At 38.9% G+C, this 27,664-nt stretch overlaps 1 protein-coding gene across 1 annotated transcript in view; it reads right to left on the bottom strand.

Moving 5' to 3' along the window:
* Positions 1-26,838, bottom strand: part of TUT7 (terminal uridylyl transferase 7) — a 34,950-nt gene extending 8,112 nt beyond the window's left edge. The window contains 21 exon segments of the mRNA XM_072359964.1: positions 469-546; positions 655-768; positions 875-964; positions 2,637-2,740; positions 3,415-3,472; positions 3,996-4,096; positions 5,271-5,357; positions 6,021-6,171; positions 6,297-7,426; positions 7,810-7,990; positions 9,830-9,961; positions 10,916-11,035; positions 11,890-12,016; positions 13,395-13,464; positions 16,614-16,665; positions 17,567-17,655; positions 18,050-18,227; positions 19,246-19,362; positions 19,878-20,056; positions 24,142-24,668; positions 26,763-26,838. Of these exon segments, the coding sequence (XP_072216065.1) occupies positions 469-546; positions 655-768; positions 875-964; positions 2,637-2,740; positions 3,415-3,472; positions 3,996-4,096; positions 5,271-5,357; positions 6,021-6,171; positions 6,297-7,426; positions 7,810-7,990; positions 9,830-9,961; positions 10,916-11,035; positions 11,890-12,016; positions 13,395-13,464; positions 16,614-16,665; positions 17,567-17,655; positions 18,050-18,227; positions 19,246-19,362; positions 19,878-20,056; positions 24,142-24,637 (3,654 nt within the window). The 5' untranslated portion in view covers positions 24,638-24,668; positions 26,763-26,838.
* Between the last annotated feature and the right edge of the window lie 826 nt (positions 26,839-27,664).

Below are 27,664 nucleotides of genomic sequence, written 5' to 3'. Positions count from 1 at the left end.
CCAATTACTGATTTTATAATATCGTGCCTTTAAACTTTAACAGAACTGGGGAATCAATACTTCTAACATCAGGTTTTGCCTTTCTTAATTCACTGTAAATGCTCACTTAATTCAAAATTATTCAATAGGTTTGACCAACTATGGCCATAAATGTAACTAAAATTTAAAGGAATTCTCTACTCAGTAATGTGATGCACATAGTGATTAAACATCATTAACATCCTAAAGCAATTTATTTTAAAACTAATTCTTTTCAGGTTATGCAGAGGAGTTTGTTTGTTTGTTTGCGTGTTTTTAAATGCACAGATGCTTGCACTGCTGAGTTGAACAGAACCACATTCTTAAAACTTCACATTTGGATTTTTAAAGCAATAGCTACTTCAGTTCCACTACTGTGTTCAATCAACATATCTGAGGACATTTCTTAAATTTTCATTTGCAGAGGTATACCATTTCACCATTACTCACCAACTCTTCTATCTTATCAAAGAAATATACGTTCCAGCCATCAACTAAAATTTCAGGCTTTTTTGGTTCTTTGTAGATCTGAAAACATAGTATTAAATTCAATAGAAGAGCCTTTAAGACTAACCACTAACATTCTTTTGATCAATACTGTGTACAGTTATTGATTTCTTTACTGATATACTGTACCTCTTGAAGAACAGGGATGACAGGTGGATTTCTCTGTTGAAGAAAATAGAGCACCATAAGAGTATATGCATAAGAAGAAAGGCTACCACGAGATGCATCTCCAATGTCACACATCTACAAAAAGGAACACAAATTACACTGTAACACAAATTACATTTTTTATGATTATCACCTCATGGCGCAGGTCCTACTGCCTCCTGAATGTCTGAAATAAACTCACCTTTGTAAAAACTTTCATCGTGTAGCACAGATATTTCACTCGAGGATCAATGGCTGCATATGATGAAAGCAGTCTTGTATTATGCAAAGCCTATGAAAATAAGAAATCCCTGTATAAAATATATGAGGTCTGAAGAAGTTGAGAGAATGAGCTGAAAACACACAAAATTTTTTAGTCAAAATAAGACAACAAATGACTCAGAGCACTGTAGACTCAGAGATCACAAGTAAACATGCATACTTCTTCAATTTTAATTTATTTATTGAGTTTGAGTTAACAGACAGCAGAGCTGTGAGATCACAGAATCACAGAACTGTAGGGGTTGGAAGGGACCTCTAGAGATCATCGAGTCCAACCCCCCTGCCAAAGCAGGCTCCCTACACCACATCACACAGGTAGGCGTCCAGGCGGGTCTTGAATATCTCCAGAGAAGGAGACTCCACCACCTCCCTGGGCAGCCTGTTCCAGTGCTCCGTCACCCTCACTGTAAAGAAGTTCTTGCGCACATTCGTGCGGAACTTCCTACGCTGAAGTTTCAGCCCATTTCCCCTAGTCCTGTCCCCATGCACTACTGAAAAGAGACCAGCCTTGCCACTATGGCTCCCACACTTCAGGTATTTATAAACCTGGATCAAGTCCCCTCTCAGCCTTCTTTTCTCAAGGCTAAACAGACCCAGTTCCCTAAGTCTCTCCTCGTAGGGGAGATGCTCCAGGCCCTTCACCATCTTTGTGGCCGGACTCTTTCTAAGAGATCCCTGTCTTTTTTGTACTGGGGATCCCAGAACTGGACACAGTATTCCAGATAAGGCCTCACCAGGGCAGAGTGCTTTTGGAACTTTGGGACAGAGATGAGGCTGAGTGGCCTGTAATTACCTGGGTCCTAAGCCCTGCATAGTAAAATGTATATTGAGAAAGAGAACATTCAACAATGAGATTATCACCTATTACTCTGCTGAAAGGCTAACGAACAACTCATGCTTCTCAAAGTTGAAAAAGCAGAAATTTTCTTTGAGAACTTCTCAAAGTTCCAAAAGCAGAATTCACAGAACAGTACTTCAGAAAGTGAAGTATTAATCTATTATTGCATTTTGAAAATATCTGGTAGGGGGTTAAGTCTTGAATTAAGAGATTTCATTCCAAAAAAGTTAAAGCTATCAAATTACCCATGTGGATGCAACACTTCAAGTACACACTTTTAAAGCAATAGCTTTTTAGATTTGTAGTTGAGGTATCCTTCTCTACTTGAGCTCTCCTCAGACTCATACAGAAACTTCAGAATGCTTAATGCTTGTCTCTAAAACTTACTTTCCTTTGATACTGCAATGAACTGGCTATTGATGTTCAAAACATTAGGAAAAAAAAAATTTAAAAAATGAGACTTGTTTTTTAAATATTTGGCCAATGACTTTTTTCTAAATTGTGTTCTTTTCCAGTTCAGGCAAGCTGGATTCCAAATTACTATCCCAAATCTCAAAAGCTAAGCATGAGTTGTGAGGGGAATTGAGGGATGGAAAAGCTGGAGTTACATTATTTTGTCTGATTCACGGAAAGAATTAAACATTATCACGTACCATTACTGAAGAACTACTACATTGTCTTACAGATTTAATAACACTAAAGTCTTGACTGCACCCAATCAAAAATAAGGCATTTGTGCTCGGAAATCTAAAACTGGAGTAGAACTGGAACCTAGACAAAGCAATCATTTCTTCCTCAAGGAGCAGCCCCACATTTTTTATTATTAAAAAACAGATAACCTTACCAGAGTGTTATATAAACTGATGTCTACTTCAAGACCACTTCTGACATGGAAAAATTTCACAATTGGGACTTTAGCAGTTGTTATAGGCAAGACATTTCGTAGACCTAGGAGGAAATATTTCATTACCAAATGTCTGTATTAGAGTTATAACAGTATGGATCACTCTACAAGTAACCCCAAGCTGTAGTAAGAATGCTACACAATAAAATACAAAAATTGTATCAGTAATACGTCATTATTAAATGACTTCAGGCATTTGTCAAACACTCTGAACTATGAATACTACATATTACGTATACAAATATAGCTGTGCCCTCCCCTCTAATAAAACAAAGATTAGTCTAAGTGTAACAGCAAAATAAACTTACAAGGTTGTTTACAGTTCATTTTTTTTATGCTAAAGTCACGTGAGATAAACCAAAACAAGCACTGTGAAACTGTTTTTTCTTGTAGATTAAGCAAGACTGTTGCAAGCTTGTATTAGGGTACATGAATACAATATAGCTACTAACATGAAGCCTCAAACTTCACCTCAAGGCTCATTTTTACACATGAAGGTTATGAATCTACTATCAGCCCAATTCAGATGCAGTCTTATAACACTATAACTTAGGATACTACACATACAAGTAAATACAAATGTCCACAACATATTCCCTTAGTTATCAATATTAACTTCACACAACAATTTCATGATTTTCCATCTGCAGGGCCCGAAGTTGTCACATATCAACTGAAGTCAAAAGCAGGATAATTTATTTCAATTTTTAAGAGTTACCTGACTGTTTCTTGAGAACTTTCGCTAAATCTTCAATAATCCTGATGCAATCAAGTCCCTAAGACAGCAAGAAAAAAAAAAAAAGTCAAAACTCAAAATCTGCTACAAGTGTTTAAAACAAATCTTTTATTGATTGCCATTTAAGTCTGAAGTTGCATAACCAGGTTTCATCTAAAACAATTAGATATATATCAGAAATTTTTCAAAATAACACTTACAACCTCAACACTAGACAGACAGTACCTCAACAAGGGCTTGTTAAAAGTTTTGTTTTATATACGAAAGATTCATATCCTTTTCCACTGTTTCCCATTCATTGTTGTTTGTACTACAAAAAAGGTTATCTATTTGCACGGCTAATACTAGAAATTATTCTAGCGCCCTAATTCAGAAGAAAACTGTCCACTAAGACTTGAAAGTTCTTAAACTCACACACAGATCAATAACAAAAAAAGGTAAGACCACATCCTTTTGTCACACCTACTTGTGTTTTCCTCTATCTGAAAAGCTTTCATAAGACTACAACATACATACAGTGCAAAGTTTGCATTCAATGAAAAAAAGAAATCTTGTCAAACCACCTCAGCAGTTGCCAACCCATCCATCGTCATACAGATATCAAGGTCACTTTGTCTGAAACCAAAGCCGTTTTTTGAAGAGCCAAACAAATTCAGCTTTGTTCCTGTAAGAGATGTGATGGGTTATAACCACATGTTGTCAAAAAACAGCTTGAAACCACTGCACGCTTTTTAATACAGGCATGGAAACACTACTGGTTTTTATGGTACTTCACAACTTAGTTCCTATCAAACTCAAAATGATCTCTGCTTCTATTAGCTCAAATGAGAAGTCTGACAGATCCAGAAACAAATTCAGTGCTCCCACAGTTAAATTATCAGCATTCAGGCCTGGACTGAAATCTGATTAAAATAAGATTACTTTCTACAAGAGATCTTCTAGATAAGGCGCATCTGAATGTTACTGTGAACTGAAGCCCATGCCTTACAGATAAAAGAATCCACAGTTTCAAACAGCCAGGATCTGAGAAGACAGAATTTAAAAATATTTCGAAGCCAATAATCTGCAGCAGGAACAATATGAATCAAATGCATTTGTCCCTATCACAAATTTAAGTATATATATATGCACACATACAGACTAATATATGTACGCAAGTGCACATATATACAGATAGATGGACAGGTTTTGATGCATTACCAAGTTTTCCATGTCTTATTAAGCACAAAATCAAAAAAAAGTGATGAAAAAAAACAGAAACATGCATATAAACTAAAATATTGTTCTTTGACCATGGAATCAAGACCCCTACCAGAATTCTTTAAAACAAAAAAGCTTTTTTTTTTTTTTTCTTTTTTTTCTTTTTTGGGGAGAGAGACAGTGGATATAATAAGAAGCCTGGTAAAGAAAGCTAAAACAGCTATCTTGAAGCTGCCCTACTGCTGCTTCTGTTTTCTCTTTAACTTGTCCTTGTTCCATTGTACAGATGCACTGCAAACATGATAAACAGAGGGCCTAAAATAAAATCTGTGGGGAACCTGTTGTTCCACTCTTCAAGCAAACAAACCACACAACCAATGTAGTTTTCAAGTCTTTCTTCTTTGTTAAAAGAAGTAAAATTCACATCAACAGGAAGGAAGTCCAGGGCATCATACACAAGATGGAGACATTAAGATGTGTTAATAATAGACCATTGTAAAATAAGATATACAATAAACAACAATATAGATTAAATGCTCAGAACTAAAATGTTTATTATGCTGACATTACACATTTTCTTGGAAAACACTCAAGTATGAACGCATCAAAGCATGAATATAAAGACAGAGCTTCATTACCTGGGAATTCCTGTCTAATGAAGTTTTCCAGGTTTTGTCGTATATGTTCCCGAGCCTGATCCTCTACAATACTTGGAGCAAAATCCTCTTTAAAAACGAACAAACAGACAGTTAAGGTAAACTGATCTATAAAAAGAGCCAACAACAAAAATTCAAATGAAAAAGGGAGGGGAGCACAGCAAGGGGGAGAGAAAAAGCAGGAAAAGATTCAAATGTGAAGGAAAGATAACAAGGATGAAGTAGAAGGGAAATACCTGTTCAAAGAAAAACATTAATTACACAAATAATGCATTTTGTCTGGTCAGAAATGGCGAGAGAGAAAGGAAGAAAGTTGGGTCACTCTGAAAAGAACAAAAGTGGAAAAGTATTATAAAACAGTATTCCAGTTCCAGTTTTTCAAGAACACTGAAGTCTTGTTGAGAATCGTTACTTGAATTTTTAATGTAAAAGAATCAGTCAAAACACTCCACCAAAAAACAAACTCTTAGATTTATATTAAGATTCCTAAACTAGTAGTCAAAAAGCCAGTGCCACACAGGCAAGCCTAAACATTTTTTACTTCTCAAGATATAAACTCTAGACACAGTCCTACTGTAGTCCTATAAATCTTATAAAGTGTTGTCATACAATAGCCAGTGCAGAAAATAAACTAGTCACCTTTATAATAATAGCCTCTGGTTATTTCATTGCTTTTTGCAGTTGCTTTTCTTTTTTCTTTCCTACAATGATAAATGAAGGAGAAAAACTTACGGTAACACTGGACACAGACTTGGTCTAGAATAGCTGAAAATTTGGGTGTCAGTGGTGGCAGTGGGTCGAGCTCAATTTTCTTGAAGTCTTCTGGACAATCTCGTTTTAAGTGACCTTCCCGTTTGCACAAGCTACAAACTACTGTAGGAGACTGCGTGAACAAAAAGCAAAATTGGTTTTAAAAAGCATAGCCCCTTAATGAATTTGAGCAGTACTTTCAAATAACTGATCAGAGAACATAAACAACATGAGCACGTTCTGTTAAAGCTTGCTTACCTTGCCTTTTGTAAAAGCTTGTTTACTAAATTCATAAAAGAGTTCAGATTCTGAACACTTTTCTATTGCTGTGTTCTCTTCACAAAGATCTCCCTTCTCAGTAAGATCCTCTTGACTGAAATTGATCCTTGGAGATCCATGCACATTGCCTTTGAAACGGTTTTCTTCATATTTATTGGTGATGGACAAATCATCATCTTCCTCAGATAGGGCATTCTCATCTCCAGATCCAGGGTACGTATTGTCTAGTTCACCTTTGGCTGTTAGGATACCACCACATGCTGTCTGGTTCAGAAGACTCAGTTCTTCCTCCTCTTCCTCCTCCTCTGAGTTAATCACTTCAGGTAGTTGATTCTTTGTCAAATGCATAAATTTTTGAGGGGATTCATCCAGTTCATCAGTACCTTCAGTACTCTCCTCATCAACATCAATCTTGTTACCCACTATACCTGTGCACTCTAAGCCAAACTCATCACTCTCTATAAGTGATGCATTCTGAAAACCTTCCAAGTCTGAAGTACTGCATGTCTCTATATCATGATCTGTCATTGTTACAAGGAGATCTCCACCATCACTGTCTTCATCTATTCCCCGATCAGCAGACAAGATATTATTCCATCTTCTTTCTTGCTCTTGTTCTTCCTCTTCCTCCTCTTCATTTCCACTCTCCATCTCTTCACAACTTGGTTTAAAGCCCTCATTATCTCCAGAAATCACCTCTTCAACTATGCAATCTGAATCTTCTTGAGCAATTCCCAAATGACTTATATCATCGGCCAGTTCTTCTTCTGTCACACTTTCTGAGCCATCACACAACTTGGGAGGAAAAGTTCCACGTACTTGAGGAATATCTGTAGTTTCAATTACATAATCTTCCACTACTGCTGTGTTAATTCTACCACTGACGTTTTGCAACTCAGAATTGTCAGGCTTTACAGTATCATTTCCACTGTCCAGCTTTGGGGATTTCTCCTCGTTGGCATTTGGAAGGGACTCTTTTCTCAATCGCACAGGTTTTTTGTGAGGTAAAGCAAAATACTTGTAAGTTGCTCTCAGGCAGTGGAGAATATATTCATACATTAGCTGGCTGTTCAGCGTTCTTGCAACGTTCCTTTTGACTGAATATGGGTCTAGTAGAAAGAAAAAGAGAGCAAGCAGTGCAGAAGTCAACTTCTTAAAAAACAATATACTTTGATACTTAAAAAAATTCAAATATACTATTGTTAGTTGCACTAAAACATCTAGGAGCATAAAAAGTATGAACAGTACTACAGACAATTTATTTTAATTTTTAAAAAACATCTGCATAATCTACATTACTTCTGATAACAATGAAAGACTGCCCCAAGCTGATTTATTTATTTATTTATTTATTAAACATTTCACAACACTGCTGGAAATAACAGTTCAAAGCTAAAAAAATCCAAAGTTATTGCACTTTATCTCAACAGCAAAGAAAATACCCCGGAAAGTTAATAGTAACTGTTCTTTGAAGTCTGTTGATATAATGTACCTTCCACAGCTATGCGCTTTTTAGGCCAGTCCTTCAATTCACGCGATACTGTTTCTTTCAGCCGTATGCTAATAACCAAATCAGCCATATTGAACTCCAAGGCATAGAAACGAAGCAGTTCTACCCAAAGCTGTCCTATAGGTGCTGAACATTTCTGTACTGAATCAAATACTAAGGGAACCTGCCAATTGTAGGGAAAAAAATGACAAAGACAAAAACAAAAAACAAAACCTTAATACTTAATGCATATATAGATATTCAGATAGTAAAACAAAAAAACTGCTTATCTAGAACATGCATTTGCAAACAGTGTCATATAGTTTGATTTCTTCATATGCCATCTGTAAAGTAATATTACAAAATTTATAACTACTTCTGTAATACAGCAATTGCAACAACACATGCAACAAAAAGATGAGATATCATAAGCTACAAGACATCAAAATAAAAGACTGTAGCAATAGTTGAATAGTGTCAGTGACTAATAGCAACTGACTATATAAGTGTATTTGTTATAATTCACAAATTTCCAAGAAAACAGCAGAAAATCTTACATGACAAAAATAGATTACAGATTCTAAATTTTATTGCTAACTGCTGCAACATGCTATTACAGATTAACACTACAGGCTGCATAGCAGTTCTAAAATAAAGGACATGTAGGAATTTTTCAAAGCAAAGAGGAAATACAATCATACAGAATCAAAGAATTATCAAGGTTGAAAAAGACCTAAAAGATCATCCAGTCCAACCATCACCAATACTTCGCAGCTAAATCATATCCCTCAACACAACATCCAAACGTTTCTTGAACACCCCCATGGTCAGTGACTCCACCACCTCCCTGGGCAGTGCATTCCAATGCCTGACTACCCTTTCCAAGAAGTAATATTTGCTAATGTCCAGCCTGAATCTCCCCTGTCGCAGCTTGAAACCATTGCCTCTAGTTCTACCACTGTCTACACGAGAGAAAAGGCCGACCCCCAGCTCACTACAACCTCCCTTCAGGAAGTTATAGAGAGCTATGAGGTCTCCCCTGAGCCTCCTCTTCTCCAGGCTGAACAATCCGAGCTCCCTCAGCCGCTCCTCCTAAGGCCTGTGCTCCAGACCCCTCACCAGCTTTGTAGCTCTCCTCTGAACGCGTTCCAGGGCCTCAATGTCTTTCTTGCAGTGAGGGGCCCAAAACTGAACACAGTACTCGAGGTGCGGCCTCAACAGTGCCGAGTACAGGGGGACAATTACCTCCCTGTTCCTGCTAGTAACACTGTTTTTGATGCAAGACAGGATGCCATTGGCCTTCTTGGTCACCCGGGCACACTGTCAGCTCATGTTCAGCCAAGCATCAATCAGTACCCCCAGCTCTGTTTCCTCAACACAGTCCTCCAGCCACTCCGCCCGAAGCCTATAGCGTTGCCTGCGGTTGTTGTGGCCAAACTGCAGGACCCAGCATTTGGTCTTGTTGAACCTCATCCCGTTGGCTTCGGCCCAGCTCTCTAGCCAGTCCAGATCCCTCTGTAGGGATCCACACTTCTAGCCAATTTGGTGTCATCTGTGAACTTACTGAGGTTGCACTCAATGCCCTCATCGAGGTCATCAATAAAGATATTGAAGAGGACAGGCCCCAGCACCGACCCCTGGGGAACACCACTCGTGACCGGTCGCCAGCTGGATTTAACTCCATTCACCACCACTCTCTGAGCCTGGCCCTCCAGCCACCTCCTTACCCAGCCATACACTTGGCTTAATTCTGAAATAAAGTTGCTTTAAGCCTATAAAGTCTATATTTTCTCCCTTAACAGATAAAAACCCAGGGCTTCATCAATGAGACTTAAAGTAATACCTATCAGCTTCTGAGCACCAAGTGACAAGCATAGCAAGCTTTGCATGAAGCAATCATGTAATCTTCCATTTCCTCTTATGGCTGATGGCAACATCAAAATCAAAGCAAAACCAAGGATTTTTTTCCTCGAGAGCAGTAAAAACTACTACACAACTACAGAAGAAATGTTAAATGTTTCACCTTGTCCCTCTTAGGGGAATTTTCTTGTGGCGAATCAGCACTGTCAACAGGGTTATATTCCCAAACCACAACATCATTCTCAACTTCTTTAAGATGGAAATTAGTTAATTTGTTTAATGAGAAACCTTCAACCTAAAGGAGATAATAAAAGAAAAGAAGATTAACATTACATGAAGTTTAAAGCATTCTTCCCAGGATAGTAAGCCAAATTAGAACAAAGTTTAAAATCAGCTTTTTCAGGCCCTAGAAGATAACATATCTGGCTTCTCTCTTATCCCTACACTTCTCTACTAAAAGCTCTTGAGGAGCAGTGCACTTGAAAAGGTCTCCATATTTCAATGAACCTTGTTTAGCATCCTGCACAAGAATAAATGTATGTATTTTAATGTCATGTTGTATAGGACTTTTGCTCACATACAGTGCAGAGTGAAGAGACTTTGGGAAAGCATCAGCCACATAGGAAACAAAACTTAACTGCAAGGCCTGTGTAATTACTTATGGAAACTGGAACATCCACATTAAATGTTAACAAGTGACTGTATGAACAAAAACACATGCCATGGTTGTAACACCTGCACAGTGACTCATCCAATAGAGTATTAGTTTCTATCCATAATAGTCTGATCCCAATGCCCAAATGTGCTCTTGAACTGTAGTCCACATTTTCATCATTAGAAAACCAGTTGTCAAAGTTCAAGACACTGTTTTGGGAAATAGCTGTATTAATTCAGAACTATCAAGAGTATGGAAGAAAGAGTGACAAGAGTATGGAAGAAAGTGAAGAAATATGTAAGTAGATTGTTAAGCACAGCACTGTTCAATTACGTTACTCCTTAAAGGGGCAGCAGCAGCACCTAATTCAATGACTATGATCACACATTCCATCCTAATATTCCATCCTAATAGGCAAGTACATATAGAAACATTAAGCTCAACTCAGCTGAATTCATGTTCTCTCTGAATTCCTTTAGAAGTGAGTGGCTTACAGCTGTTGCAACATAGTGAAAAGCTGTCAGGTTACACCACAAGCAAAAAGGTGGATCCTCCACTCACTCACAGTACCCATTTTACTAATATTATACATACCCATGATCCCAAATAAACAGGTAGAAAAGGCTCTTTCCTCTGTTGCAGAAAGAAGATAACCATTAATGCAAACACATAGGGTGACAAACCTCCTTCTTCAGGACGATCAACACAGCACAGCTGTAAAATAAATTGTGCAGTAACTGCAGTTTCAAGAGATAAAGTAAAAAATATTCCTTTACTTCCTGTTAAAAAAATAAATAAATCTGTCACTGTATATAGTGAGAAAAACTAATGTATCCTTAAGCTCCTCTTGTGAGATTGATTCTGTTATCAAGGTCTGCTAAGAGTCCTGCTGCAAATATGCCACAGAGTCAGAGTACACAGACTGTCAAAACAGACAGCATATTGCAGATGTGCAAAACAATGACGTATTTGACATAGATGTAACCAAAGTTAAAATGTTTTTCATAAGACTGCATTTTAATTGCATGCACACAATTTTTAAACAAGTTTGTCGTATTTGACATAGATGTAACCAAAGTTAAAATGTTTTTCATAAGACTGCATTTTAATTGCATGCACACAATTTTTAAACAAGTTTGTAGGTTTTGTTTCTTTTTAATTCAAAATAAATTTCTATCTACATATTGAAGAAAAACTTTATTTCCAGCTTTTTTCATGATGTATTAAGTTTATTCTAACTGCATTACACCGAAATGTTTCTGATTTGTTTGGTAACATAAACGAATAGAACATTTAGAGCTTTGCATGTCACAGAATCATAGAATGGCTTGTGTTGGAAAGGACCTCAGAGATCATCAAGCTCCAATCCACCTGCCACAGGCAGGGCCGCCAACCTCCATATCTAATTTATACAGTTTATAACTTAAACAAAAATTACATCCTTTTTCCAGTACTCTCTCTAGAACAGCCTCAGCAATGGTCTTCTAAATCATATGTATAGTCTCACTGGTGTGGTACCAATATTCATTAAATATTTTCACAGATGGAGGAATAAAAATAACTCTTACCTTTGCCCAGTACCTGAAGGCAATCACTAAAGATGCAACAGAAGGCTCTAGTTTTCCAATGGTAGCCAAATGGTTTGTTGTCAGATAAGCATTTTCATTCCCTGCACTCACTTTACAAATAAGGCCACTAAAAACCAAAGAGAAACAAAGCAAAAGATCTTGGAGGCCTTGTAAGAAGAGACAGAGGTCAGATAACATCTCATAAAACAGTGTAGAAGGCAGCTGTAAGGGAAGATTGAACAGCCTTTCCAAGACAGCATGAAAACCGATTTATGATAAGATTGAAAATGAATGCACTATACATAGGCTGTTCTGAAAGTAATGTCTTCTATTTATTTCCATGGAAACTTTAGCCAATACAAAACCACAGTAACACTATATGATAAAGCAAACTCTCACCTAAAAAATACTACTTCTTAACATATTCACCACCATCAGCTATACATTTTCATCAGTAAGAGTTGGCATACTGAGCCTGCAAAAGTCTGCACCAGCAGCTGAAAGGTGCTATCCATAGCCTCAGTGGGCTCACATCCTTTGTTTGGTCTCCATAAAAGTTCAGCAGGCACTGAAAAGCGTCAAGGGGTGCCATTTTTTCCACATGAGAGAATTCAGTTCTGCACCTTTACTTCATAGGCCACTTCCATGCCATTTGGTCAGACTGCTCCATTACTGCCATCTGTTGCACAGCAACAAAATGCAACAAAAAATTGCTGGGAAAGTTCAGCCTCTACTGCCATACCATAAACATCTGCCTAACTTTGTGGACCAAAATAATAAATAGGAGACATTACTTTTGGAAGCACACCTCATAATTCTGTAGAAGCGTGTTCAAATACATTCCAAATTTAAGTTAATTGTTTCTGACGTGTTCAATTCTAATGATATTAAATTACTGAACTCTAAAACCTCAATTCTGATTTCCTTCATGTATCAAAAATATTTTCCCATACCACACCCATCGCAGAACAGTTTCTATGCTGTTTCCACAGAACAAGAAACATTTTCAAACAGTGAATAAACAAGGTAGTTGAAAAGAAACTGGTAATATTCCTGTACCAGAAAGTATTTATAGAATGTTTCATGAATCTTAAGTGATCTCCATTGAATGGGCAAAACAAAATGTCTTTAACTCGTGCATGAAATAGTAGTGAGGCTACGCGAGCTGATCTTGCCCTTAGAGAAATCTTTAATTTAATATGGCATCTATGTTATCTATAAGGAAGCAAGGGGAGTTTCTTCTTAAGCAGTTAACCCAAATGGAGGGGTAAAGGCACATGCTGGAAGCCAAAATGGTTGAAAGGACTGGGAAATACGCAGCTGAGGACAGAACAACCCTTACCCTCTTATTCTAGGCTAGGAATGACTTGCCCATGAGTGTTAGTTTGTGTTTCAAGATCCATGGAACTGTAACAATTTAGTAAAGAAACATCATTTTTCAGATGTTGATACATATGATTTACATTGCTATATACTATTAGAACACACAAAGTGACAACTGAGACCTTTGCTTTTCTCTGCATACCACCACTGGTATTCTAGTATGGAAATCTGCATCAACTCCAATAAAAGATTCTAGGGGGGAGAAAAGAGAAAAAGGCATATTAAGTATGGTATTGACATAAAATATTTTGAACTGGATGCAATTAGAGGAGTTCAGCTATATTCTGACAATTTCTTGATTATTTCAAAATTAATTATTTTATTCAATCATCCAAGGATGCTGTACATCAGATCTGATAAATCAACTCCACCACTCTCTTAATGCAAGTGCTTCACATGTGGTAAGAAAAGCATGGCCTGTACTCTACGATGAGTTGTTATTTAAGAAAATAATTAAGAAAAAAATAATTTTACAAAATTTATAAATACAGTGGACATGCTTAAGTGGGAATATTTTGGTTGTACTAACTTTACTGTAGGCAGATGAAACTTCAGAACAACTTCAGTACTGCAGGCATACAGACAGACCAATAGCATCCATAAAACAATGGTACAGTGAAAGATTAGACACAACTTTATCTCAGTACCAGGTGGAAATAAAGTAATTAAATTTCCCTTGTGTATGGGAGATTGGTAATCACAGCCTGAACCTCTGATTAATCAGCTGAGGCAAGTGTGGGGTCAGCTGCGGAAGCACAGGTGAGAGTAATGTAGCTGTGCTCCCAGAAGGGATGGAGCTCGACCGATGTCATTTACCTGGACCTGAGCAAGGCCTTTGACATGGTCCCCCATCACATCCTCATCTCCAAATTGGAGGGAAGTGGATTTGATGGGTGGACAACTAGATGGATAAGCAATTGGTTGAAAGGCCGCAGACAGAGGGTGGTGGTCAATGGCTCTATGTCCAGGTGGAGGCCGGTAACGAGCGGTGTCCCTCAAGGGTCTGTCTTGGGACTGGTGCTCTTTAACATCTTTATTAATGACATCGATGAGGGAATGGAGTGCACCCTCAGCAAGTTTGCTGATGACACCACGCTGAGTGGTGCAGTCGATACGGTGGAGGGAACGGATGCCATTCAGAGGGACCTTGACAGGCTGGAAAGCTGGGCTCGGGTGAACCTAATGAGGTTCAACACGGCAAAGTGCAAGGTTTTGCACTTGGGCCGGAAGAACCCCAGGCACTTGTACAGGCTGGGAGGAGTTGTCCTTGAGAGCAGCTCGGCAGAGAAAGACCTAGGGGTCCTAATAGATGAGAAACTTAACATGAGCCAGCAGTGCGCTCTGGCAGCCCGGAAGGCAAATGGGATCCTGGGCTCCATCAGGAGAGGGGTGGTCAGCAGGGATAGGGAGGTGATTGTCCCTCTCTACTCTGCTCTTGTGAGGCCCCATCTGGAGTACTGTGTCCAGGTGTGGAGCCCTCAGTACAAAAAAGATATGGAGATTTTGGAAAGGGTCCAGAGGAGGGCCACGAAGATGATCAGGGGGCTGGAGCACCTCCCCTATGAGGACAGGCTGAGGGAGTTGGGTTTGTTCAGCCTGGAGAAGAGAAGGTTGCGGGGTGACCTCACTGCAGCCTTTCAATACCTGAAGGGAACTTACGCCCAGGAGGGGAGCAAACTCTTCGAAAGGGCTGATAATAGCAGGACTAGGGGAAATGGTTTTAAGTTAAAAGAGGGAAGATTTAGGTTGGATGTTAGGGGGAAGTTCTTTACTAGGAGAGTGGTTAGGTCCTGGAACAGGCTGCCCAGGGAGGTTGTGGATGCCCCGTCCTTGGAGGTGTTCAAGACCAGGTTGGACGGGGCTCTGGGCAACCTGATCTAGTGAAGGCGTATGTTTGGTGGCCCTGCTAGGCAGGGGGGTTGGAACTACATGATCCTTGAGGTCCCTTCCAACCCGGGTGATTCTGTGATTCTGTGATTCCAGCTCCTCTGAGACCTCATTTAAGGGCTGACCCTCACTGAGGCAGCATCTCTCTTGGAGATTGCTCATCAGTGAAGACTGCACCAGCTTCCTTGGCTAAGGCATCACCACTGGTGAGTTTCCCTTTTGCTTATAACCTCTGTACATTTACTATCATCTTCTATAACATCTGTATACTAGCCACCTATACACCTTGTAATCTAGAAATGCTCTGTGCAAATATTAGAAATGGCTTGCTCACAAGAGGTATTATCTTCCTCCTAGACTTTATTTTTGCCCTTTCTTACTCTTTATATAACCCTTCAAACTTAATTCAGATTTTTTTTTTGTTTGTTTTTCATTAACACCAAGAAGTATAAATACCAGCCCCTCCTACAACTGGAGTGTGTATTGATGCAAACTTGATGCCTCACTGTTTCATTAGATAGGTGCAGAGAGAATACTCAAAGACTGTAAGACTGAAGTTCTGCTATGCTCTAGCCACTGGGACAACTAACCACTTGGCTGGTACTGAACTACCTCAAATGCCTAATATTTCATCCTTGTATCTCCAGTCTCATAGAAAAAGACTTTCCACAAGATGTTAGAGAAAATAATATATATATATATAATGGAAGTAAAGAAAGAGGAAAGGAAGGATAGGATGAGAAAGCTAGACCAGAAAATACACACAAGATTATTGTATTTGCCTGTTACTACACAGACTGAATTCCCATTTATGAACAAAATGCAAGGTAAAATGTAAAAAAATTTCTTTTCAAAATCTGCACTTAGAACAGAGTTTATTTCCCATTTGTCTATTTATTTATTGTCTGGATCATACTCTATCTGGCTTGTGTACATTTAAGATGTAAAATGCCATTTAGGAAAGCAGTATTGCATGACTATGTATCAGTATGCACAGTTGTATAAATTCCTTGAAAAGCGTGTCTGTATACAGTCAACAGTATACTAGCTCACTGTATTAACAGACAAGTGCATACAGTTGCAAGAAAACAGACCACAATCAAAGCAGTCTGATCAAGTTAGAAAAGTTCAGTCTACTTCAGGTACTATACATGGTTCATACTGCAGTTAGGGAAAAAAAAATGCACCACATTCTGCCTTCTTCAATTATGATGTAGAAGAAAACATCCCATTAGGAATTTCTCATATCAACAGAAACAACAACTCCAGAATTCATAAAACTAATCATAAAAACAAGAGCAATTTCTGCCTCTACCAGTGTATTATTTTCTGCAATAATTTTCAGGTTCAAATTAATTAAAAAACAGCATAATTTGTTTTACATGTTCAACAGAGATGGAATTGAATAGCAATAATTGTTAAATGGAATTGAATAGGAAGCAACTGTTTCTTACCACTGTTCTGTAGACTTTCTTGAACAAGTAAGAGAACATCTGGCTGACTCATCTGTGAATAAAAATAATAAAGTTGTTTTTGCTGCAGTGAAAAAGGTGATTTCCCACATCCCTTCGTTTGTTCGTTTTTAAAAAATACCTCTAGCTCAATTCTGTTTTTCTTCCAGAGACAGCAAGAGGCAAACAGAGAGCAAGGTTGTATCAGAAGGAACATGGAAAAATATCCTGGAGTAATTGTAAGTAACTTTATTTTTTATCTCCATTGAATTGAAACACTGAAAAATACATTTTCAGTGAGTTTAATCAGATTGCTTTCTGAAAGCAGTTGACCTGTCACATGTCAAAGATTGGAATACAGCTCTTACTATAAATATCGTATGAATACAGATCACTCTTCTCCCCACTACACTTCAGTATTCATCTGAGGAAACACCAGATTTTAGCTACGGGAGTGTCAAACCAGGAATAACTTTTAGCGTGGAAACAAACTTTTTGCAGTCCTGAATTTCTTTTCAATGTCTCAAGCACAACAACACAAAAAAACAAAAACAAAAAAAAAAAAAACTACTAGCATGACAAATTTAGACTTTAAATTAATTCACATATAAAATGGCTTAATGGCTCAAAAATGACATAGCAATCAGAAACTCTGAAGCACAGATGTGTACAGAAGCAAGATCATGGAAATAACATTTGATCCAGCTGTAATGCAAGACAAATAATTTGATCTGCCCCATATGACCACGAGGACTCCAGATGCTTTAGGTACTTTCTGTTTTTTAGAAAAGGATTCAATGAAATATGAAGTCATGCTATATTACAACAGTGTTAGCATGATAGCCGTTCTACCCAATTCACTTCCATTTTAAATAATGCTATTACTATTTTGTAAGTTATATTATACATAAAGATGCAAACGACTATGACATATTTAACAAAATGGTCTTACTTACACTGGCAGGAAACTGGATGTCTATGTTTATGTCTGAAGTTTTGAAACCAAATCCGCTAACAGAGGATCCATACAACCTTAAGGAGCACTCTGCAATGAAAAGAACATTCCATTTATTTTATACCTAATTCTGTAGCTACTTTACAACACTGGCAACGCATCTTACACCTGCTGCTAGATATAACAACAAAATCTCAAGAAAGATCTACCAACAGCATAGTCCGCACTTAGTAAATCCTGTCTTCCACTGTTTAAACAGTAAAAGCTTATGATGAAATTAATATACTCACCACATCCTGTTCATCCCTACTTTTTAGTCCAGGTCTATTTAGGTCATGAGCATCTGCCACATCATATTGTTTAAAGAGACTAGTAACTAGATACAGTATTTTAGTATCCAACTGGCCAAGTTTTTGAACAAGTTTCCACCTCTGTGAACTTATAAAAATCAATATATCTAGCAATTAGAAGAAAATGCAAATACCTGGCAATTTCTGATGCAGTAAATCTTCCATTACTGTTCTAATCTTGAGTCTTTCTTGTAAATCTTCATTGCTTAAGCCAAACTCCCTTACTACATTTTCAATGGCAACATCAATAGCTTTTATCTGTGAAGGTGTTGGCGGAGGCAGGGCACTCAACAGCTGTTCCTCTTGCTTTTCCTTTAAAACAATAAGACTAATGATTCTGTTCAGTTGCTTAATGTGCTAGAATGCATGCATGCAACTTATTTCAATTAACATAACCACAGCTTTTCAAGACAGCAAAGGTAAATGTGAAAGAAAAAAACTGCAATAGGTATAAAACATTTACATACTCCAAGAAGCTTCAATAACCTGCAGGGGTACATACATGTGTATGTATATATGTACCTGGAATGTAAAATGTCACCAACTCTCTCATCAGCTGTGTGTGTGTGTGTGTGTGTGTGTGTACAAGTACACGTGTATTTGGAATATATAAAACCACACTAACTCTTCCAAAATCTATGAAGGCTAGAAGTTAATCAGGAAAAAACAGAAAACACCATCAAGACAATTACTGTCTACTTCTACTGGGAAAGCAGGATGAACAGAAGAAAAATTAGTTAAAGAGTAGTATCATTGAGGTTATACTGCAAATTACTTTGAGGTTTGTTTTGAACACGATCAAACATATTCCTTTGCATCTAAATAGGCCTGCAATACTCCATAGGCACTTAATTAATTTACGGTATTCTGAATGGTAATCTTCAGACACACAGCTTATGATTTTTGCTTATTATTACACCTCACTGTTCTGATCTTTATCAAAACACTTAACAGATGAGACATACCAAATATACACCAAAAGGAATACACATAAGTAATTTATTAGAAGAGTTATAGAACAGCAGAAGAGTTAGCTGAAACAAGTTTTTTAGTTTTTTTTGTTATACTTGAACCACCAGTACCAAATACTACTGAGGGACAAATTAAATGAGGACTTCCTATAATGATGGACATTAAAAAGTATAAATTAAATTCCAAAGGTAAGAGTAGAAGTAAAGTCCAGGCATTAAGTTTACTCTTTTTATGAGCCTCAATACATAACCATTTTCAAGGAGCTTCAAATACAGTAAAAAAATATATGAAGAGTGATTTCAAACACAGTGCAGTTTCACAGTTATTAGCGAGTGAGGATATACTGTTCTTAACTCACCTTTATGCTTTTCTTGTGTCTTTTCTCCTTAATATGCTTATGAGCAAAAGTCACAGATTCAATCAAAACATCACATAATTTGCAGGCATATTTTGCTGATGGGTAGCTTCGAGGTTGCTAAAATAAAGACAGAAAAAAAAACCACCATAAAATAAAGACTAATACTAACGTAATTTTGTTCAATAACTTTGCTAACAGGAAGACTCTTAACTCTGAGGACCAGGAATGCTCACTGTATCTCTCCCAACTCTATCTTTACAATCAAAAAGTTCAAACATCAAATATAATGCCAGAAGAATAGGGCTGCTGGACAATTAAGTCCAGTACCTTGTTGTCCAGTACCCCCAAAACCATGGTAGAACATATTAACTGAGCATACTACTAAATTTTTCTGATTTGCTGCCCCAACCTCTAGTGGGGCAGTCTTTTTTTGCAGTTATCTGGCTGCCACATTGAAACTTAATACAATAAAAAAGGATAACTGCCTTCTCTTGGCAATTCATCCACTCTGTCAGTTACATCATTAATGACTTTCTAGCTATAGCCAGAGAAATTGCTCAATATGCACTCTCTACATTTTATCCAAAGATTAAAATACAGGGGAGGAGTACATAATTAAAGAACAGTGGCACCTTTTTCAATCTGTAAATGAAGTCTCGCTTCAATCGTTCTTCAGCTTGCTGTAAACCTAGAAGCTCCTTCGCTGAAAGCACAGATTCATCGATGACTGGGCCATCCACTTCATCATCTTGATCATACTCATCTTTTCTACTTCTTCTTGGTCTCCTTGTTTTCCTGAGCTTCCTCATTTCTTAGAAAGAATTATGAGTGCAAACACATCAAATAAGTAGCACACAAAATTATGGATTTCATTTCTTCTTTAATTTCCATTATACTTGCAAGTGTAAGTCAAAAAAAACACCTAATACGCATGGTATCATAGCTTGTTTTGTGCAAGTCTGATAACAACAAGAGCATCTATCTAGGTCAGAGCCTAGATTATCATCTGTTACAAATGACTATGAAACACCTGTTCATCTCAATGAAAATAACTGGCACCCTTATTTTTTGCTAAAGTTGAAAAAAAAAATTAAATGTAAAAGATTTAGGTACCTACTTGAGACGTACCTATTGGTAACACTATGAAGAAAAGACAGAACAAGCCCAGAGATTTCAGGATGCTTAATGAAGCTTTGGTACATGAACAAATAATAAAGCAAAGCACCACACAGGTCACTAAGACTATGCTGAATAATTGACTGTAGGCGTATCTGAATCGTCCATAAAAGCTAACAGCACTCTGACTTAGCAGTCAGGGGTTAGCTGACATAAAACAAAATCATCAGTAGTAACTGTCTGTTAGTAGTACATATATACTTGACTTTCAATTAAACTAACGCATGGATCATTACTGCCTTCACATTATCAAAAAAAAAAAAAAAAAACAAGTGGGAAAAAAAAGTACCATCACCTTTTGGCTCCACATCAAGAAATAAAGAGCTGGTTAACTATTTACATACATTGCTTAATAAAGCTACACAACTTGCATAATCAACATGCTTAGAAAGCTTATTATATCTACAGCAAGTTCTGTATCAAAGAACTCCAAACACAACTGTTATCATTTTGAAGCAGGAATTACTTCTAGTCTGTAAAGTAGATGTAAAACTTACCTCAGGAATGAAAACACATTGGCTGGGTTTTCATCTAAGACTTTAGATTAATTTTCACTTGAATGGTTACACAGGATGTCCAGATGCATGGAGTGTCAATATTCCCCTGCTCCTAACAAAGCTTATGTAACTTTCTTGGGCTCCAAAACTTTGTCATACCACGAAGTTTATTTGAAATAGTCAGAAAAAAAGAAGACAACTGCTCTAACAAATATATTTGTCAAGTTTTGTCCCTACTAATCACAATTTTTGTCTCTAATAATTGGCAAAGCAAAACAAGCTGGTTGTGAATTTTTAACCAGTTGTCTAATTTTGTTCACTGAATAGCATGTTTGTGCTGGTGCTGTAAACAGGAACAGAACAAGAATGGTAATATAAGCCCCCTCACCAGCAGTAGCACAAGTATATGCTGGAATAAACAGAACCAAGTCTTAACTTACTCCAGAAGAAGTTCCAAAGAACAGAAACAGAAGTCACAGCCTTGTCTTTACATATCCTTTCCGTTTTCCATACTGGCTCTCCTGCTAGGAATCCTAAGACCCGCAACAGCTGTTTGACCACATTTTTTTACTGATGAATGCTGGTGGGACTTGGATAAAACTGTGCACTAAATGAATGACTTTGAAGGAAAGCACGTGACAAGCACCTAATTATCATTTACCTTCATAAGTACTAAGTAACTCCAGAAAAAGCTGCAAAGTAAATCAATACTTATGGTATTGCTTGTTGCAATACTGACAATCTAACTATAGACTAACAAGTAAACAAGATACTAAAGGTGTGTCCAAGTTAAAGATTATGCAGAAAAATCAGTGCCTCAGATTTGGTAAACTTTCTATGTGAGCTACAGTAAAAAGGCATGAAGCTAAAGAGAAGAGACAACTGCACAGATGATGTCAAAAGGAAATATCAAAAAAAGCATTAATAACTGTTTGCTATCTTATATAGCGTTTATGCAGGAACCTCAAGAGGTGAGCTAATCTGTGCCTATGCTTCACAGCAGGATGAGCTTTGTCAGTGCTAGGTGATGCTCAGCCAACCTATTCTCCAAGGCCTTCACACAGACTGCAAAAGTTGCTAAGACAACATCCTCAGTACTTCACTAGTGTTACAGAGAAACTTTCCCCTCTATTCTTCATCTAAATCCTTCCTATTGAATTTCAGGCCTGCTAATTTTTGTTTCATCTATTGGAAAGATTCAAACAAGATTACCATAATATTTTTAATAACTTTCTCTATAGCTGAAAGCTATTAGCATGCTCATTTCCCACTAGCCTACAGAAGAAAGGCTTACCCTGTGTTAGTTGATGTTTTGTAAGGTGCCCTGGCAATCTTGTTCTTTTAGACTGCTCCTGCTTTATTTATTCATGAAGGCTGTTGAAGCTAGACTCAGTTTTCCAAAAACATATAAGAAAAAGTGTACTTCAGGCTACAATTTTGAGTTCCTACACCTCACAGCACCCTGATACTGACTACTGATTTTCATTTTCCTATTCTTTATGATCCCAGATACTTCTCTGAAGAAATGGTACTTATTAGCTCTATCTTCTTCATTTACACATTCCAACTTAAATAACAGCATTTGCAAATATTCATTTGGTATCTCAACCTGTATGTAGGTCAATTCTTCAGTTTTGCTAAATAATTTCAATCCTTACTGCATTTCTGCATTTAGCTCCTATCAGCTCTGCAGCTCATTTATATTACTAAGAACACTGTCTACATGCATTATTGGAATAGTGTAATAAACCTTCAACAGAGCAGAGCTCTTGCAGAAGTTTGGTTGATGCTTAATATGATTTTAACAAAACCATTGGTACTTTTTATAGCTCTGCAATTCTACTGTGTTAATTTCATGCAGAGAATTTTCCTATGGTTTCCTTATTCTGGGACTGTCACCAAAGTGTTGAGAATGCTACTAACAGTATTCAAGCCTTCTACCATGTCATCACTTCTAAGAAATAAACTACAAAGACTTCACACTTTCTTCTAGGCAAATCCACACTTACTCCTACTTATCTCTTCGCTATCTTGCAGATAACTACACTAGGTTACATCATTTGTTCCACAGTGGATTCCTAAAATTAAAGTTGTATACCCTTTTAGATACAGTTTTTGAAGAGAGTCTTTTCCTACACACTACTAACTCAGTTCACCTGTGTAAACACTGCTCTATTCTTTCCTCCTCCTAAGACTGAGCTTAACTCTGTGACTGATTTCTAACAATGAGAGACACTGCACACCTGCTCACAGCTCACCCTGTCATAGCTGATGTCAAGAAAAAGGACAATAAATTCTCAGACTTTTATACAACAACTAGCAATACCCTCCCTTCTCAGGAGAGGGGCAGATCAGTACATAGCCTTAACTTGAATAAGAGACTTCTTGTTAACAGGCAGTTGATCTCTGATCTTCTCAGAAAGAGTGGTGACACACTGGCACAAGCTGTTGAGTCACCATCCCTTAAAAGCATTCAAGAACTGTGTGAATGTGGCAAGGAGGGACCTGGTTAGTGCTCATGCTGGCTATGGGTTGATGACTGGACAAGATGGCCTTAGTGGTCTTTTCCAACCTGAACAATTCTACAGTGCTTCTCACTACTTTGGTCTACTCACTTTCTTCTTGTACTTACATTTACTGAAGATCTGATTATACGGATGACTTTATGCTCTGCCCAGCCTATTTTCCTCTGCATTTCAAAATTTAAGGTTTGTACTTTCAATATTAGCATCAGTTGCTCCTAGAAACGCTTAATACACATGGGAAATGTGTTATTTGTTCCTACTTCTTGCTAGCATTAAGTTCTCACAACATCTCTGACACGTTGTTTTCAGTCTTCATTAAGACACACTTCTGTGGGCTTCACTGGCAGATCTAAAATTTTATCCTGTTCCAACCTAACTGAAATACCTCTATCAGCATTAAGAGATTCAATCAAACCATTCCTGGAAAACTGCAAACAGAGACAACATACAGTTGTCATAATTTTTGTACTACCACGTAAAAGCTAATTTACCAAGTCAGCTCAATTTATAAAACAACTTCTGTACCAAACGCTGTACCAACTTGTGTAAATTGCCTCAATGTAGTACAGTAAATCTGCATTGTATGCCAGAACAAAAACATTTTTTTGATTTAACAGTGACTGCAGAAATTTTACGTTTCAGTAACATATACAGAAAGGTACCAAGCAGCTATGTAAAATAACAAACATCTCGATTACCAGAGCTTCCTCTCTGCATGTCTGGCATGTCTTCATCTGCTAAGTCTTTCTGAAGTTGTCGTCTTACATTTCTATTTCCTGCACCTTCAACTTCATGAAAAGAGTCCTTTCTTGTTCTGTTATGCATCGGAATCCAGATTCCAGATCTGTGGTCCCTCCAGCTGTCAGAAGTACCACGATGGTCTTCAGATATCCACTTCTTTACTTGGTCTTTTTGGGTATCACCAAACTTTGACCCTTGACTATAAGTTAAAATTTTAAGAGAATTTGGGCTACTAAAAGCACTACGTGATCCTCGTCTGGGACTACCTCCGTAGTGACCTGGTGTTCCCTTCTTCTTCTGCAGGCTGATATCCACTTTATTGCTATGGCCATTTCCATATTCATCCATTACTTGGTAGTCTTTCCGTAAGAGACCTCCTTTGAATTCTTCTTCAAATAACATCTCCATTCCCTTACTTTGTTTGGTAACGTAAGGCTTTGCAGTATCTCCCATAGTTATTGCTATTCAATTTTGTGGTTCACACCTAGAAAACAAAAAGTTAAAAGCAGTATTTTAAAAATAATCGACTAATAAATATAGCTGTTCTTGTTATTATTTGATATGAAAATCTCAGCAATAAAAGCCCTGTCTCTGTAATAATGCAAAGGCCAGCACATCTTGGTGGAAAACAAAATTTTATTCCAATCAAATAAAATGCAGTTCAAAACTAATATAAGCTTCTCCTCTTGAAATGCCTAAAGCCTAAAAGTGGTTCACAAAATGTGATGATACTTCATGGCTCTAGAGGCCACTGGAAAAAATAAAGACTTGAAGAACCTTCATCAGTCTTCGCTCAGTGCAGAAGAACTTTTAAGGAGTCACAGAACAAACTCTGGTACACACAGAATACTTAGAAAGCAATAAAGGGAATGATCCAAAGTGATGGAACAAGAAGAAGTGATTTTAAACTCAAGGAGGGAACATTTAGACTGGATGTCAGAAGGAAGCTCTTTAAGGATAGAGTGGTGAAGTGCTGGAACAGGCTGCCTGGATAGGCTGTGGGTGCCCTGTCCCTGGAGGTGTTCAAGATCAGGCTGTATGGGGCCTTGGAAAGCCTGGTCTAGTAACAGACCTGGAGGCTTGTGGCCCTACCTGTGGCATGGGGTTGGAACTTGAAGATGGGTTCACTTCCATGATTCTATGAACAGTCAATTAAAATCAGCATCCAAATATCGTCCCCCACCATCACCACTGCAGACACTATTCACTTTGTTAAGAATTAAAACTGATCAGAGCTATAGATGTTGAGCAACAATTGGTCTGTGAGGCAAACATCACCCAGTGATTAGGAAAAAAAACTGAGCTGCCCAATGCACTTTGCACTTTTTACCTCTTCCAGCATTCAGAGGTTTCACATTATTGCATAGTAAACATGCATATTTCATACTATTTCAGTATTGCCTAAAAAACGTGGGCTGCCAATATGCCCCCCAGACTTCATCACTGTGCTCTTACCATAAAAGGCTTTCAGAGTACTGTAACTGAGGGGCTAGCTTAAACCTGGGACACATGGAAAGGAGTGTTATCTGGAAGAGATGTTAAACCAAATAAACAAAAAGTAGTCCCTGCAACAACACCGTATACTGCATGATTGAAATATAACCGTATGCAACCAAACTGTAATTTTCTTCTCTTTCAAAAAAAGATGTACGTGCTTAAGGCTGCAGAGGAAGCTACAGAACTAATAAGCAGTAGACAGTCCACTTCTGATGTCTTCAGCATGGGTATAGAATGCTTGATTTTATAGATATCTATATACATCACACACTCACATGTGTATGCACGCAAATTTACAAACATGCATATACATACATATAGAAAAGTTCTGCAGGCCCCAAAGGCACCATTACAGATCTCAGTGTCTACTTTCTACCAGCCTGAAGCTTACAGCGTTTAACCCCCACATAAGCACTGTTCCACTCCTACAAGAGTGACAACTCTTGGGTCCCTGTCCCAAGACCTAAACTCAGTCAGCTGCACATTACTGCAGAGGTGCAGTTACTCTAACTATGAGCTAATAACATGTTCTTATGTTAGGAAAGAAGCTGCCATCAACTCTGTATTTTGGAAAGGCCCACAAACAGGTCTCTCCACAGTCACCTCGAGAACTTAGCCCACGCCCAGACACGGGTCGGGCGGGACGCTCGCCGTGCCCTGGCCTCACCCCGTAGCTGACACCAGGTAGGGCGCGGCACTCGCGTGGGCCCCGGGCAGCCAGGGGTCAGCAACAACGCCGCCGGGGCGAGAGGCACCCCCCGCGGGGGGCAGTGTCGCCAAAACCGGCCGGGTGCCGCCGGGCAGGGCGCCGTCGCCGCCACGCAGGATACACGTTGCGAGGCCCGGGACCCTCCTTCGCCCCGCAGCCGCCTCCTCCAGCTCTCCTCGCAGCACAGACACAGCTCCGGCCCGCCTCAGACCTCCCCACTCCGCCACCACAGCAACCACCCCGGCGCTGAGAGGAGGGAGGGAGGAAGGGAAGGAAAGAGTAAGGACCGCGGACCGGGCCGCCGGAGAGGCCGCCTGGGCACCCGGCGGGAGGCCCCTCCCGGCCGCCATTTGCCGAGAGAAGGGCACTCACCGGCCGCCGACACTCCGTCCCCTACCTCCTCCCCGCCATTACGTCGCGGCGGAAGCGCTGCTGGTCCCTCAGCGCCGCCGTCCGCGCGGCTCTTCCGGCAGCCCGACCCCGCCTCCCGCTCGCCTGGCGTTTCTTGCGGCTGGCGGTGTATCCCGTCGCCATTAGCTGAGCGCGGGGTTACCAGTGTAGGGCATAGAATTATGGAATCACAATGTTGGAAAGGACCTAGAAGATCCAACCGGCGTTCAACGTTGCTACCACAGGCTACTAAAACAGATTTTGTAGCTCCTCATCCAGAAGCCCCTTGAACACTGCCGGGGACGGTGACTGCACCACCTCCCTGGGCAGCCGTTCCAGTGCCTGACCACTCTCTGAGAAAATGTTTTTCCTTATGTCTAACCTAAACCTCCTCTGGTACAACTTGTGGCCATTTCCTTGGGTCCTGTTTGTTGCCTAGGAGAAGAGGCCGAGCCCCTCCTTACTGCAACCTCCCTTCGGGAAGCTGTAGAATGCAATGAGGTCTCCCCTGAGCCTCCTCCAGGCTAAACATTCCCAACGCCCTCAGCAGCTCCCCATAAGACTTGTGCTCCAGACCCCTCACCAGTTTCATTGCCCTTCTCTGTAGTGAGGGGCCCAAAACTGAACGCAGGTACTCGAGGTCACCAAACAGGCTCCTTGCTGCAAATGTGCAGTGACACAGCCAGCCTTGGCAAGGGCAGTGCAGCTAACATGAAAAGATGTTTTTGCTGTACTTCAGTCATTATCCTTGTAAGAAAAGAGTAAATACATTGGTATGAACAGTCACAAAAACAGTGCAGTATGAATAACATGGTATTTCTCCATATATATCTCCATGGAGAATACCATGTTATTCATACTGCACTGACTGCAGTGCTGTTCAC

Source organism: Excalfactoria chinensis, chromosome Z (assembly GCF_039878825.1).
Source record: "Excalfactoria chinensis isolate bCotChi1 chromosome Z, bCotChi1.hap2, whole genome shotgun sequence".
Taxonomy (NCBI): Eukaryota; Metazoa; Chordata; class Aves; order Galliformes; family Phasianidae; genus Excalfactoria; species Excalfactoria chinensis.
This window is presented reverse-complemented; position numbering and strand designations above follow the sequence as displayed.